The sequence below is a fragment of the Culex pipiens genome, chromosome 3, assembly GCF_016801865.2.
Source record: "Culex pipiens pallens isolate TS chromosome 3, TS_CPP_V2, whole genome shotgun sequence".
In the NCBI taxonomy this organism is placed as follows: Eukaryota; Metazoa; Arthropoda; class Insecta; order Diptera; family Culicidae; genus Culex; species Culex pipiens.
The window spans coordinates 41486984-41502356 of NC_068939.1; the positions used below are offsets into that span (position 1 = coordinate 41486984).

The following is a 15373-nucleotide window of genomic DNA, read 5'->3' on the forward strand; positions in this document are numbered from 1 at the left end:
GTGCTGGCTATCAGGGTTGCCAGTTAAGTTTGAAGAAAATACATGACTTCTGGAGCAACATTTGAAAAGGACGCATAAGCATTTTGACAGCTAGAACTATTTTGCGAATTCAGCCCGCTAGCGGAGAAGAGCAACAACAACAACAATGCGAACCTAGCAGCAGAAAAAACTACCCCCGTGGTACCAGCACCCGGCAAGTCGGCCGGGGAGAAGAAGCAGCCGCCGCTGGTGGTGAAAGAAACGAGCTTCGCCCGCCTTGCGAAGGTGATGTCGACATGTGATGTCCAGCCGGAACACAAACTAACGCGGTACGGCACCAAAATTACGTGCTTCTCGAGCGACGACTTCGGCACGGTGCAAGCCCACCTGAAGAAGAACAAGGTGCAGTTCTACACGCACGGAAAGCGCAGTGCGAGACCGCACCGGGTAGTAATGCGAGGTCTCCCGAACGCGGAACCGGATTACGTCAAGGAGCTGCTCAAGACGGAACATCAGCTGGACGTCTTGGCAGTACACGCCATCAGGCGGAAGCAGCAGCTTCCCGCCATCGATGAGACGCCTTTCATCGTGCTCTTCCCCAAGGGGCACACCAATTTGAAGGAGTTGAGTAGCAAGGTAAAGAAAGTGGGATCAGTCGTCGTCCGGTGGGTGGCCTACCGGAACAAAGAACCGCACGTGACCCAGTGCAAGAACTACTTGCAGTTCGGTCACGGAACCAGTAACTGCCATCTCAAGCCAAAGTGCAGCAGCTGTGGGGGTGCCCACAGCACGGAAAAATACAAAGCAGAAGAAACGCAAGCCAAGAAGTGTGTCAACTGCTCTGGATCCCACGAGGGTCTGGACCGCAGCTGTCCCAAACGTGCGCAGTTCATCCAGTCGAGGCAGCAGGCGTCCAAGCCGAAGCCGCCAGCATGGAAGAAGGACAAACAGACTCCGGCAGGAGCCGCGTTCACCGCGGCGGATTTTCCTCCGCTACCTGGAGCGGTGCCGTCCGTCGGGACGGAAGATAAACATCCTCGTCCCGCAGGAAGAAGTCGAGAAAATACTGGCGCCGGCGCCGGTGCAACCCCGAAGGAGCAACAAGGTGAACGGAAGCTGTACAGCGAGTCGGAGCTGTGGACCATTTACCGAGAATACAGAGTTCGCTTGAGCCAGTGCAAGACACCCGAGGAACAGATTGACGTGATCGCACACTTGCTGACACATGGCACGAGAAAATAATCATCTTATTCAATTACGGTTTTTTATTTTATTATTTATTATTTTTGTACTATTGATCCTCGGTCCTAACCTGGTCACAGCACCTAAAAGGACCTAATAAAAATAAGTTATGAAGAAAAAAAAACTATTTTGCGAATTGGGTACTAAAGCCCTATGTTAATTTTTATGTACCACGGTAAAAAACACGATCAAAAGCCATTTCTGACCACTTTTTTTCATTTTAATGCAAAAAAAAAATTGACAAGACAACATTTTTTCGATGGCTCAACTATGGTCCCCTTGGAACGAGCTGTCAAGTAGGAGCTTTTCTGTCAAGAAGGACCGCGAGGTTAATTTTTCAAAATTGATTTAAAATAGTAGTTTATGCAACAAGTTGCAAAAAGAGGATTTTTTCAGCACGAGTCGTACATTTATCCAACGAGGTTCACCGAGTTGGATAAATACGACGAGTGCTGAAAAAGTCAAGTTTTGCAACGAGTTCCATACAACATTTTTTGCAATTTCGATAAACACCCATTGAGTGAAATTTTAAGTCGAATTTTCATGTATTTTGTCAATAAATCGTTTAAATCAAAAAAATGTTGAAAAGTGTTACTTTTCGAAACAAGAGCTGAAAAGTTCAACTTTTCAGCACCCATTTCAGTGCTGAAAAGTAGAACTTTTCAGCATTTATTTTGAAAAGTGTTGCTATTCGATTCTGTTATTTTTGGTACAAAAAAGTAGGCTATTTCGTCGTTTAAGAATGACAGGAAAAGTAATTAGTTTCACGACGGAATTGCAAAAATCCATTTTAAACTCTTTGTGGTCGTACAAAGGCTCATTGCACTCATAACAATAAGCTTTATCGCTGTAAACAATAATATCAGCAATCTAGACTTCATTTTAGGACCCAATCCCGAGACATCAGGTATTTATTTAACAAAACCCGGAGCGTTAGAAGGTGGCTGGAAAGGTCACCTGGGTCACCTATTGTTGAACACATCGAGTTTTGTGAAAAAGTTACCTGTTGGCTCGGAATTGATTACACAAAAAACTGTGGTAGAAAAGTATCCATCGGTAGATGCTTTGGTGGACTTTGACAGTTCGAATTATTTCAAGAAAATCCTGCGTGGTTAACCAAATTCAAATTAACAATACAACTCAGGTATCTATTTAACAAAACCCGCTGCGTTAGAAGGTGGTTGGGAAGGTCACCTATTGTTGAACATGACGAGTTTTGTGAAAAAGTTACCTGTTGGCTCGGAATTTTCAAAATAGTTCTAGCTGTCAGAATTCTTATCCGCCAACTTCTCGTGTTGCTCCATACTTCTCTTATAAATCAAAAAGAAGAAAAATATTTTTGTTAATAAAACACAAGATGGGCCAATGTGTTTTTAAAACCAATAAGTCAATCTTGTAATTCTAAGTTGAAACATTCATTGCCGTGAGCAGGATAGGCCGTTTGTTTCCAATGCCACGTTGGACCATTCAAATTGTTTTTCTTTCAATTTAAGAGCAGCTCACGACTTTTTTTTTTAAGGCCCTGTAAACAAATGTAAACATTTCCAGAGTTTTTTTTAAAGGACCAATAAACTATTGTCTTTCATATGTTTAAAGGACCTAATTAAAAAAAACTCCAGATTTGTCCCTTTCACACCTTATGTCAATGCCCAATCGGAGTAAGCGGGATACACTCATTGTTTACATTATAGAACATTTTTTTTAAAAAAAAAGTCCAGAATAATTATCAATTATTGAATGTCTGGCCACCCTGACAATATAGCTGCTTCTGATGCTGTCAGTTGCGCGCGCCTCCACTGACAGCCTTTATTTCTGACATCAAGGATGGCACAACCCGATCGAGGTCGGATCAATCGGGAGCTGGCAGTTTATTATTTTACACGTTTGGCCGAAATCACCCAATATGGTTATGTTTTGTATAATAATTTCAAATCACTCAGTTTTGGTCAAAACCGAACTTACTCAGAAATGAGTAAATGGGGCATCTGTCAGACCTGGATGACTTACACTCTATTTTTATTGATTTCTGAGTAAAACTCACTCAAATCTGACCGACTGACTGGTTAACTCATCTCAGAAAATATGCAATGTAAAAATTGCTAGACAAAACAAACATTAGAAAGAAGAACGCCTAACTTGACTCCTAAATTTAACCAAATTTATTTGATTTCTATGCTTTAACAGCCGGGACCGTGGTGTAATGGCAAGCGTGGTTGCCTCTCACCCAGTCGGCCTGGGTTCGATCCCAGAAGGTTCCGGTGGCAAATTTTGAGACGAGATTTGTCTGATCACGCCTTCCGTCGGACAGGGAAGTAAATGTTGGTCCCGGTCTAACCTAGAGGTTAGGTCGTTAGCTCAGTCCAGGTGTAGGAGTCGTCTCCCTGGGTCCTGCCTCGGTGGAGTCGCTGGTAGGCAGTTGGACTAACAATCCAAAGGTCATCAGTTCGAATCCCGAGGTGGACGGAAGCTTAGGTGTAAAAAGAGGTTTGCAATTGCCTCAACAATCAAGCCTTCGAACACCTAGTTTCGAGTAGGAATCTCGCAATCGAGAACGCCAAGGCAATGCTGTAGAGCGAATAATTTGATTTGATTTTGCTTTAACATAGCCAATGTTTTGCAATTTATTTTGATGTGCACTCAGCCAAAGCATTTTTTGAAATACATATGGCACACCATATAAAACTCTCAGAAATTTCCCGTTTTTGAATTCATAAGATTGCCTTATAAGCATGAATTTATAAGGTTAATTTAAGATTATCATTGACTTTGTTTGTGTGAAAAAGTCATAAGATAAGTCACCCATTAGTTTTGAACAACATTTTCTTTATGTTATGTTTTGCAATTTATTTTGATTGCAGTGAAGAGAACCTGTTTGTTTAAAACTTTTGGATATATGTTGGAGCCTACACTGAAAATACACCACACTTTTTATTGAAGTGCCCAAACACTTGAATGATTGAATAAAGCCACTATCAATTTCAAGTGTTTGGGCGATTGACTTTTTGGTATTTTTGACACATTATTTTCAGTCGGGTGCAAGTCGAGTGGCTCAAGCTTTTCAAGTGAATTTGCCCCACTGTGTTGAACTATTCAAAATGATGAGGCAAACACTTGAAATTGATATTAAGGCACTATTCAAAGTCAACGTGATTTTCCACTTGAATTTAATGTGTTATACTGATTGATTTTAGACATAATTTGCAAAATAATGTTGTTATTAAAAAAAATATACAGTAGTTGTTCGGTAACTGGGCGTTGTTTAACTGGGCTGCTTTTTAACTGGGCGCTCGATAACTAAAAAGCAGACAAACGTCAAAAAACCAAAACAAACCGAAATCACCGAGGGGTTAATGGATGTAAAAATCATGTTCAACAAATAAAAAAAAACTTGTTTTAAACTTTTATGTAATTTCAAGTCACAATTAAAGAAATATGAAAAGTAATCATTGTAAATAAATTTAAGCAACCTTTATTTTTATATTTTACCAAAAAAAAAAATTATGCATCGATAGTCCCCTCGTTATTTTTCGTTCAGCCCAGTTAGCGAACAGCATTCGCTGACTGGGTTACGTTCTCAGCCCAGTTACCGAACAACTACTGTATAGATAAAAATTAAATAGGTGGATAAAATTAGACAAATTAAATTCCATATTTTCGAGGTGTAACTTTGTAAAATTGTGATAGTTTAAAAATAATGAAACAATTTATATTCGTGTTCAATCACTTTATTTAAACTGCTTAATTCCAAGTTACAACTATAGTGTCTTTGCAGGAATAATTACCCATCCTCAAAGTTTTTTTTCTTCAATAGCTTATTACTGAGCTTCCTGTCTCGCTGTAGACTTTCCTTTTGACCGATTACAGTTTCATTTTATTTGCTTACATCTTTTTTGTCTCTCCGAACAACTAATAGCTAATTTGGTAACGAACAGATTTAATCTCTATATTCACTGAATATATATTTTTTAATATAATAGAATACCTGTTTAATAAACTACCACTGACTGGCTTCCCGTTGTTCGTGGAGTAAATGCCCACTCGTTGCTATAACTATTCTTGTTTACGTCGGTGATTTGGAAGCTTACACGTGAACGAAAGTTGGCTTCGAGCTAATACTTTCTCTAATAACAGGAAAAATTAAAATGTTTGGAAACATTCAGAATCATTGCCTTTAACATATTAAAGAACTGAGCATTTACTGTTATGCTATTCTAACATTACGATCCAACTTTCGGTAAAGATATGTCGTATCACTGTACTGTAGATAATTAACTTGATTATTTTTTCGTCTGTTAAATAATTGATTGTTTGTTAATTTTATGCGCAGTTGATTTCGAAATCTATTTACAAAACATGAACGCTTTTCGCACGACTTTTTTTCGAGTTTAAGATGCATTACTTTATTCATATTTTGTAGAAAGCTAATTTAAATGATAAACACATCGATTAAGACTTGCTGCTAATGTTCGTTCCTTTACTAAATACTTCGATACACTCACACTCAGTATTTGATAGGTTTGTTGCTTTTAGAATCGTTTCAGTTGGTCTCTTCGCAAACATAGTTTCACTGCTCGACAAAGTTTCCCCCGACCTCACAGTGTCATAGTTGAAATTCAGCAGTTACTAATTGTAAGTTTATGTTTTTTTTCGGATGTAAATATTACAAACACTTTTGATTTGTATTCCATTAACGTATATAACAGTTTGGTTTCTCTTTCTAATAATGTCTTTTAAGCGTTACAGTTTGCTCGAGTTTAGTTTGGTAAATCAGCAACAATTGTTGTTCTAATTTGGGAAAAAAGTTTCCCCATCTGATTTGAAATTGTTTCAAGTTTGAAATTTGATCAGTTTCAACGTTTAAGACTCGTTTAAAATAGCCCTGTACTTATTTTTTTTTCCTTTCGGTAGTTGTGCGACGTCTCACGTGGAACAAGTGTGTGTGTTTTGTGTTAGGTATTTTTTTTTAACAAATTCTCATTTTCCATCAACAACATTCCCTAACCTAATTTTCCTTTCTTTCTGCATTACATGCTCTTTATTGCGTTCAAAGTAATCAATTTAATTTGGCAGATTTTTGTTAAGTGAAATTCAACTGCTCGCTTCAAATTTTTATTTGGATTTTTACTTGATCATATTTTGAATTATTGATGGAAACTCAGTTTGACTTGGAATGTTAATTTTAAAGTGTAAAATAGTTGCGTGCACGTTAATGTGAGATTCACAATTATTGTTATTTTTTTTATATAGTTGCTGTCTTGTATAAACGCGCGTTCAAAAACACTCAGTTTCAGTCAAAACTGAACCTACTCAGAAATGAGTAAGGGGGCATCTGTTAGATTTGAGTGAATTTCACTCAGAATTCAACGAAAACTGAGTGATATTCACCCAGATTTGGGAGGAATTCACTCAAATCTGACAGATGCCTCCTTTACTCATTTCTGAGTAGGTTCGGTTTTGATTGAAACTGAGTGATTTTGAACGTGCGTGTTGGTTTTTAACAAAATAAAAACAAAAATTGATGATAATACTAATCAATTTTAAATCTTAATTTCAGTTCAACAACAGTTCAAAATTTGATCAAAGTGGTAAAATTTTTCGCTTTATTATTTTTTTTAGCTAACATAAAAAGACAATTGATCGAGCTTTCTGGCAGTTGCTTGTGTAAACAGATTTTCGTTTATTTTCCCTCTCTCACAATTAGAAGTTGGATTGTTTGTAGTTATTTTGGTATAAAACTGTTTTTTTTTATATTTTCCGCTATCATGGTTTAGGTTTTCGGTCAAAGTTTGACACGCCAAGGAGTAATTCTAGGGGGGGTTGGTTTTGTTATCAATTCCACAAAATTGTTAATTTGGGTTTTATTAATTTTTAGTTTTGTTAAAAATATTACTGAATAGTTAAACCATAGACTGTGGTTAAACTAATTGCGTAAGAAACGCCAAATATTTTTTTTTACGAAAGGTAAATTTTGGAAATATTTCATTTCGGATTATGATATTTTTTTCCTGATGACAATTCAGAAAAACAAATACTAAGGTGAATCAAGGAAAAGATGTTTTAATGGTAGGAATGGTATTACTCTATTGAAATGTTAGCATGTGGCCAGCACAGTTCAAAATTGATTTCTTCACATTTTATTTATTTTACTTTACACTGTTAAAATATGAACACTCTCGTTCCGTTCAATTAGCCTTTTTGAGTCTGTGTGTAGTTTGGGTTATAATGAGACCATTGGTTTTCGTTTGGGTTTTTTTTTAAACTGGATTACCGTCCATTACACTCTAAATTAAAACCGCTCGGTAGTGTTCTAAGTCATTTTAGGATTTTTTGTAAAATTTGGGATTTTGCTATTTTTTCTCAATACACTTGGGTTGTTGTGCAATGTTTTGGGTGTGCGTGTGCTCTGTTTTCTTCAAATCAATTTGTGCGTTCAAAATATGTATGTGTGAGAGTGTGTGTGTGTTACTTTTAAGGTAAATATACTCTATTCTACACACTGCCCAGGATTTACGGGAATCAAACTAAACGATTGGCTGCTGTGGATGCGGCACTTCTAGAACAACAAACGGTCCTCGACGGGGTCGTCGTTCTCTGCAAGAGAAAAAGGTTGTTGATGTGGGACTCTCGTGGCCATTTGAGAGGAAGTGATGGGTTGGATGGTTTCTGCAATGGGTCATGTGGAACGGAAAATGGGCTACCGGCTGATTTGAGATGGCTCTAAGTGAATAATAGGTTTTTTTTATTAAGTTTATCATTATCAACTCAAAATCCAATCGAAAATTTGAATATGTTTAATTTTTATCTACTTTTTTGGTCTTCTAATAGCGTTTAATAGATTTACATTATTAAAGTAAATCATGGGTTTGATAGATTCACTTATTGATTGTGACAAGGCAAAAAAAAAAAAAGATGAATGAAAAAAATCAATACAGGCAAACAATAATAAAAATCTTCGTAGTACCATACTGAGCATTATTATTATTTATTAAATTTCCAGGAAATTCAAGCATCATGTCAGATTGGTCACCAATCCGGAACTACTCGGAGTTTAAGCAATAATTTAAGTAATTCTGGATTTCCTCAGCTACTCCAGAGTAATGCTAGTAATTTCCAAAATTCTAGTTGAAAATTCCTTGTTTCTTTTTTGGGAAATTATATCACAGAAAATTACAATAAATAAAAAAAAAACAATTTTAGATTTTTTCCATACGGCTTCGTGTCAGAATGGTAACAAATCACGAATTATACGAATTAAGAGAAATTTCAGAGTTACTCAGTAATTCTCTAGTAAATAACTCAGTAATACTTTGTAAGGGGGGGGGGGGGAGAAAGGGAGGGGTTTGACGATGGTTTTTGAATGAAAAATTGTTCACAGTGAAAAATTTTTATTTTATTTTCTTTTTATTTTTATTTATTTATTTTTTTTTTATTACTAGAATTACTTCTGAACAATGTTCACATGTGGGGCTGTGGGGAGGGGGGGAGGGAGAATGAAAATTCGAAAAGGTTTCCAAGTTGTTTATGGATGATCCCCAACCCATAATACTGAAACAATGAAAAAGAAAATAAAAAAATAAAATTTGAATAAATTTTGAAATATTTAGGCCGTTGCAAATATTTTTCAAAGTTTATGTCAACCCACTCCCTTCAAAATCGGTCCGAAAAAAATGAGGGGGCAAAACAATATTTTATTTTCAAAAAACATAAAAATTTCAAGGGAAATAGAAGTCTAATCAACTGAAAACAATTTGAATGGTATTTTCATGTGTTTAAAATCGTATTTATCATATCTGAAATCGATCAGAAATACTTTGATTTTTTGTAAAATTCTATTGTACAGCAGCAAAAAAAAAAAATCAGCCGAAAAAAAATTCATCGAGATTTTTTTTAAGTATTATGCACATGTCGACATTAAGTGAGCCTAATTTCAAAAAAATCTTAGGAATTTCCAAGTAATTTTTGGAAATTTTAAGTAATTCGTGATATATTTTTAGTAATCTTGGTAATTCCATTCAGTAATCCTTGATGCTGGAAACCCTTTGTGAAATATACTAAACAAGCCTTACCCGACAAACTTCGTTCTGCCCTTTTTTCGTTTTTTGACGTTTCTTGGTTTTTTACTTATTCAGCCTCCTGTGATCAAAATATTATTTTACGTAACTTTCTCCATACAATTTGCCGATGCTTCGGAATCGGTTCCAGAGTGGCCAAAGTGTCAATTAGTTAGCGTAAGAACCTTCCTTGGGCCTATACGAACCCAACACAACAAAAAGCACCTCGATCCGACGCTCCGTATTGAACTGATTCGCGTTCGAACAAAACCGTCGAAATTTTTTATATATATAGATAAAACAATATAAATAAATTTACATCAAAATGTACTAATAAAATGAAACAAGAAAAATTCTCGAACAATCACAGCAAAAGAGTTAAGATTAGCATAATTTGATAAATCATGCAAACATACTTTTGAATAAAATTGTGATCTGAAAAGTGAGGAAATGTAATCGAATTTGAGAGGTATGACAGTTGAGTACACTCTGAAAATTATTCATTAAAGAGATAACACACTTTTAATATAAATAAAGCAGCCTAACTTATTTAAAACCTAATAATTTAATCGAAGATGACCTAACCTGGAAAATCTGAAACTGAAATAAAACAAACACTGAAAAAAAAACTCAATTGAACAACAGAAAAAAAACACAAAATGATAGATTTCAGCATAAAATAAAACTTTATTAATTCATAATAGATTAGCTTCGAATTTCCTCTAGTCGTAATCAATACATTGGTTACAGGCATTGTTTTTTGGATAATAACTTAGGTTTTAGAGCTTTCCATTTCGTGTGATTGTGTGTGCTTCAGGTGAAAAGTATACACAGTGTAACTAATCGATACAAAACTAGAGTATATAAGTAGGTAAATACATAAATGTTACATAAATTAGCCAATGGTTTTAAAAACAAGCAGCGCGGTGGCGTACACAACTTACTCAGTAAATTATAAGTTTAATTTTAGATTTCTTTTTTGTTTAATTTAGAGCAATAATTTCGCTTAGCTGAGGGGCACTTGGTTGAATTAAAGAAAAGGAAACTTAACTTGATGTTTAACATGTTAAGATTTTTTTTTGTATAGCTAATAAAAGACTAAACAGACTTTGACTTGTTTCGTTGTTTCGTAAAATTTTGCCCCAAACCAATCAAAACCTTAGCTTAAGTATTTGGATTTAGTAGAGTTGGGTTCAATTCAACGCGGGGGAGAGAGTGGAGATTACCAGTGTTTTCATTTTCAGTCAGAGACAAATAGATCTATCTAATAATGCGTTTGCTGGGCGATTCGGAAATGAAATGAGCGGGGGCGGATCGCGCGCGGGGGGATGACGATGACTTAGAACTAGAGCATCGTGCTCTCGGCGTACCCTCAGGACGTGGACGACTGGGTCATGAGGGTGGCGTTGCCGTGACTGGTTGGATCTTTTGGTTTACCTTTGCTCACCGCGGGAACCGCCGTCGTGCCGTTCGCGGACAGCGCGGACAGCGTTCTCTGCTGGTAGCCAAGACCGGGACTGCTGGCGGAAGAGCTGTCCGAGGCGGCGTTGACGGCCGCCAACGAGAGGGCCATCGGGTGATGGGTGGGACTCTGCGAGGGCGTACTGTTGGTGCTCTTGGCCTTCCGGAACCAGTTGCCCAACTTCCGCCGGCCTAGTGAGTGCGAACTGTACTCCACGGTTTGCTGTTGTGCCAGCAGTTGCTGTTGCTGTTCTTTGGTCAATTTTCGAGACTTTTTCGGCAGCGTGTTCCCCGCCGTCGTCGTGGCCTTCACGTTCGTAGGAGATTCTTTCAGAACACCGCTATTGCTGCAATTGCTGCTACTTCGCGCACTCTGGGACATGTTCCCCAACAGGAACTGCATGCTGTCCGTCAAGTCCGCACCGTTACTCGTTTCGGTGTCCGTATTGCTGCACCCGTCCTTGTCCTCGCCGAACGGGAAGTACTCCCGATCCGACAGATTGTCCTCGTCCACACAAGCCCCGTCCAGCTCCGACACGAACAAACTTTCCCCGCAAAACTGCCGCTCGGCCGACAACGTGTTCAAAAAGCGCAACTTGCTGCTACTGCTCCGGAAGCAAAAGTCGAACCACTTGTTCCGCGTGTCGCAGTACAACCGCAGCGCGTTCTTCAGCGTCACGCCAAACATCTTCCCGTCGGGCAGGTTCAAGATGCGACAATTGTCCAGGAATATCCGACCCTTGTAGATGTAGTTGGTCCGCTTGAGCAAATCCTTCTTGCAGTAAATCAGCTGCCGATCGAACAGGAACAGCGTGTACGTGTTGTTCCACAGGTTCGGCGACATCCGGATGGCGTCCGTCTGCAGGAAGAGCCGCGTGCTGTGCACGTTGATCGACGGGCCTTGGAAGTTCTCGAAGCGGGACTGGATGCGCGACAGGTACTCGCTGTGGCGTTTGCCTGAAAAACAAAGGTTTTGTTAGTAATTATTCTGACAATTTCATGCCGCGGGCAAACAATTAAATGTTATAAATATTGCTGGATGGTATTAACGGTTTTTATTTAGGATTTACGTTAGATGGGTGTTCCGAAAAAAATCTTTTATATTTTTCAAATTTTATAAACTTAAATTTAAAAAAAAAATTATAGCTATTCTTTTATTTATTTATTTCGATTTAAAAGTTTCAACGAGAATGAAAAAAATGTTATAAAATTTCTTACTCTTACAAAGCTTAAAGAACAGATTTAGAAACCGAATTAGAATTCTGTATATTCAAAAAAAACGACACGAATGCCATTGCAGTGGTAAAGTGTCTTTAATAAAACTAATAATAATAATTTATAAGTTTAATTAAAATGAATAAAATATATTCTTAAAATAAGTTTTAAGTATTTTCATCAACCATAACCATAACTACAAAACTAGTTGCTAAAAAATCAAAACATCACTTTCAATTTATGTGTTTATTTTTTAAGTCAAGTACGGAGCTCGGAAGGAACGTGTTCTAGAAAAGTTGTGCATTCTTTTCGTGATGCCTCCATGGAGATAGAGAAAGGATAAGTTGACAGTTCGGTTTGAGCACTTGTGACGGTGTGTGCGCTTGATTTCTTTTACCATTACCATTCAGTTTTCAAAATTAAAAAAAAATATTTTTTTTTTCTAGAATATCAAAGTTAACAAAAATTTAAAATAAAACTTAAAAAAAAATCCAAAGAAATATTACATCAAAAATAAACTTGTAGGACCTTAAAAAAACTCTGGATGAATAAAAATTCAAAAATCCTATAGTTATAAAATTCAAAATAAAAAAAAAAATCTGCAATTATTTTTCAAATATTTTAAAAAACTTTAAAAATCTTAAATACCTAAATTCTAAAATCCTTTCTTATTTCCTCAATTCCTTAATTTCTTAATTCATTAATTTCTTAATACATTAATTCATCAATTCCTTAATTCCATAATTCCATAATTCCATAATTCCTTAATACATTAATTCATCAATTCTTTATTTCCATAATTCCATAATTCCATAATTCCTTAATTCCTTAATTCCTTAATTCCTTAATTTCTTAATTCCTTAATTCCTTAATTCCTGAATTCCTGAATTCCTTAATTCCTTAATTCCTTAATTCCTTAATTCCTTAATTCCTAAACGCCTCAATTATTCAATTTCTAAATTCGTAAAATCGTAAATTCTCAGAATCTAAATTCCCAAATTTCTTAATTCTGAAATTCTCAAATTCCTAAATTTCGTAATTGTTAAATTGTTAGGTTGTTGGTTTAAATTTCTTAACTCTCCAGTTCTTTAACTCCTAAATTGTAAAATGTTCTTAAATGTGAATAAAATTTTGAGAAAAAATAAAAATTGTAAAATTTTGACAAGGAATTCGAGTAATTGAGTAATAACTAGTTTTATTTTGTTCAAATCCCTGATTTTTAAAGTTTTAAATATCTGTTTTTTTATTTCAAAATTTCAGAGTCACATTCAGGTATACAAATTAAAATTATAGACTGTTTTAATATATATTTGTATTTTTTAATTTTAAAATTAATATTTTTTAAATTTTGAATTTTTTTGATTTATTTAAAAAAATAGTTCTAGAAGTTGTGAATTTATGATTTTTTGAATATTTTTATCTTTGAACTTCAAAATATAACTGTTTAATTTTTTTTATTTCTAAATTTCCAGCTTTTTAGTTTTTAATTTTGGATGAGTTTTTGTATTAAATTTTAAAAATATTTCATTTTTATTGAATTTGTTTAAGAACTTTGGGCGTAATCCACATGTTCTTCCAGGATGCTTTCTTCGGACTGGCTGCGCTTGTGTTCGATTCGATTAGAATAGATATCATTTTTAATGAATTTCTTTGTTTCAAAATTTTCATGTTTTAAAATCTTTGAAAATACAAACATTTTCAAATATAATTTGTAAATTTTTGAATTTGTTAATGTGTTAATTTTTAAATTTAAATTTATTTAAATTATTTTGAACTTAAATTTGATTTTTTTTAATCTTAGAAAAAAAATCTTAGAAGTTTTGAATTTATAAGTTTTTGTATATTTTTATTTTTGAAATCAAAAATACTGATTCTTAAAATTTTTAATTCATAATATTTTAAAATTCTCAAAATTTTTCAATTTGGACTTTTTGAGTATTTGTTTAAAATATTTGATTTTTAATGAAATTCTATGTTTTAAAATGTTTAAAACGTTCAAGTTTTAAAATCTTAGATTTCTTTTTAATTTTAAAATGTCGATTTTTTTAATTTATAAATGCGTTTGAATTTTTGTAGATACTAAAATGTCTGTAACAAAAAAACGGGTGCAAAAGCTCTGGTTAATGTGCACCGTTAAACTTACTTATTTTAATTAATTTAATTCAAAAATTTTAAAATTTTAAATCTTTAAATTTATAAGTTTTTGAATATTTTTATTTTCGAATTTTAAAATTTCTGACTTTTCAAATTTTTGAATTTTAATATTTAAAAAAAAATCAAATTCTAAATTTATAATTTTTGGATTTTTTTCGGTGTTTTATTTTAACTTCTGTGTTTGTCTTTCTTTGAACTTTTGAGATTTTATATTTGTAAATTTTTGAATTTGTAAATGTTGAATTTTTAAAATTAAAATTACTTTTTTATTATTTTTGAAAATCCTAATTTTTTTATTTTTTCTGACAATAAATAAAATGATCAATGTAGAGTTTTTCCACAGAGCAACAAAAAAAAAAACTGTACACAAAAATTTAAAATCATCACAATTTCAGGCTACAAATAAATAAAAATCCCGTTTTTTTTAGAATGATCATAAATTAGAGGGGTGGTTTGGCGTAATTTGGCCATCTGGATTCGTGATCAACTAAACTTATAAATAGGTCTAAGTATAAAATATGATCAAAGTAGTCCAACAGATATTATTTTTTGTCAACAATTTCAAAATGCCAAAGGTAAAGAATATTCCAAAATCCCGTTTCCGTACTGAGCCTACGGCAGCCCAAGTATTCGAGGACATCAACAACATCCCTCAGGACGACGCGGGCTGCGTACCCGTTGCTGGTCCAAGCAATAACCGGTCCAAAAACACTGATGCAAAGGTATTCCCCACAAATTGTCAATCGCCTCTAACTTTGATTGATGTTAAGCTCTCTTCACACCTTCCCGCAGCACCCAACCCGTTACATCCCGATCGCATCGCACTACCGACGAACCAAGGTCACCAAAGTTAGCACCATTTACCGCAGCGCGGACGGCAAGGAGCAAAAGATGACGACGGAAACGGTCAAGCAGAGTGCCTCCCGCCTTTTTCATCATTCGGAATAAATTATACTCTTAAAATCAGACTCTCTTTTTTTTTCTCTTTCCGCTAAACAACTCACCTTCGTTGACCATCTCGGTGACGCGCCGCATCGCCGTCAGAGCCAGCTCGAACGTCTCGCGGCAGTCGAGCGTTTCCAGCTCGGACTTGGTGCACTTGCGCAGGTTCAGCTGGGGCAGCAGCTCCTTCCGCGTGGGCGAGTGCTTCACCAGCTCGCTCAGGTGCAACGGGTACCGGCAGATGCGCTGGATCGGGGCCAGCAGGTGCGCCGACAGGGGCAGCTCGGGCAGGTTTTGCGCCACGCGACAGCTGTGGGCGGAAGGTGAGG

At 35.6% G+C, this 15373-nt stretch overlaps 2 protein-coding genes across 5 annotated transcripts in view; one reads left to right on the plus strand and one right to left on the minus strand.

Annotated features, from left to right (window-relative positions):
• Positions 1–5525: 5525 nt before the first annotated feature.
• LOC120412402 (uncharacterized) overlaps positions 5526–15373 on the minus strand; it is a 446365-nt gene continuing 436517 nt past the window's right edge. For 3 of the 4 annotated variants that reach the window (XM_039572864.2, XM_039572862.2, XM_039572861.2), the window contains 2 exons: positions 15107–15354; positions 9936–11690 (listed from right to left, as the gene is read on the minus strand). In XM_039572864.2, coding sequence (XP_039428798.1) covers positions 10645–11690; positions 15107–15354 — 1294 coding nt within the window. In that variant the 3' untranslated portion in view covers positions 9936–10644. Of the gene's footprint in view, positions 7813–9935; positions 11691–15106; positions 15355–15373 lie in introns of those variants that run through there. The other variant, XM_039572863.2, reaches the window with a different exon arrangement.
• Positions 14630–15068, plus strand: LOC120412409 (uncharacterized). The gene is made up of 2 exons (XM_039572872.2): positions 14630–14824; positions 14895–15068. The coding sequence occupies exons 1-2, from the start codon at positions 14669–14671 to the stop codon at positions 15048–15050; spliced, it is 312 nt and encodes a 103-aa protein (XP_039428806.1). The 5' UTR covers positions 14630–14668; the 3' UTR covers positions 15051–15068.

Coding starts and splice junctions, on each gene's coding strand:
- LOC120412409 (XM_039572872.2), top strand. CDS start 14,669: ATGCCAAAGGTAAAGAATATTCCAAAATCCCGTTTCCGTACTGAGCCT. Junction 14,825..14,894: donor CCAAAAACACTGATGCAAAG/GTATTCCCCACA, acceptor ACCTTCCCGCAG/CACCCAACCCGTTACATCCC.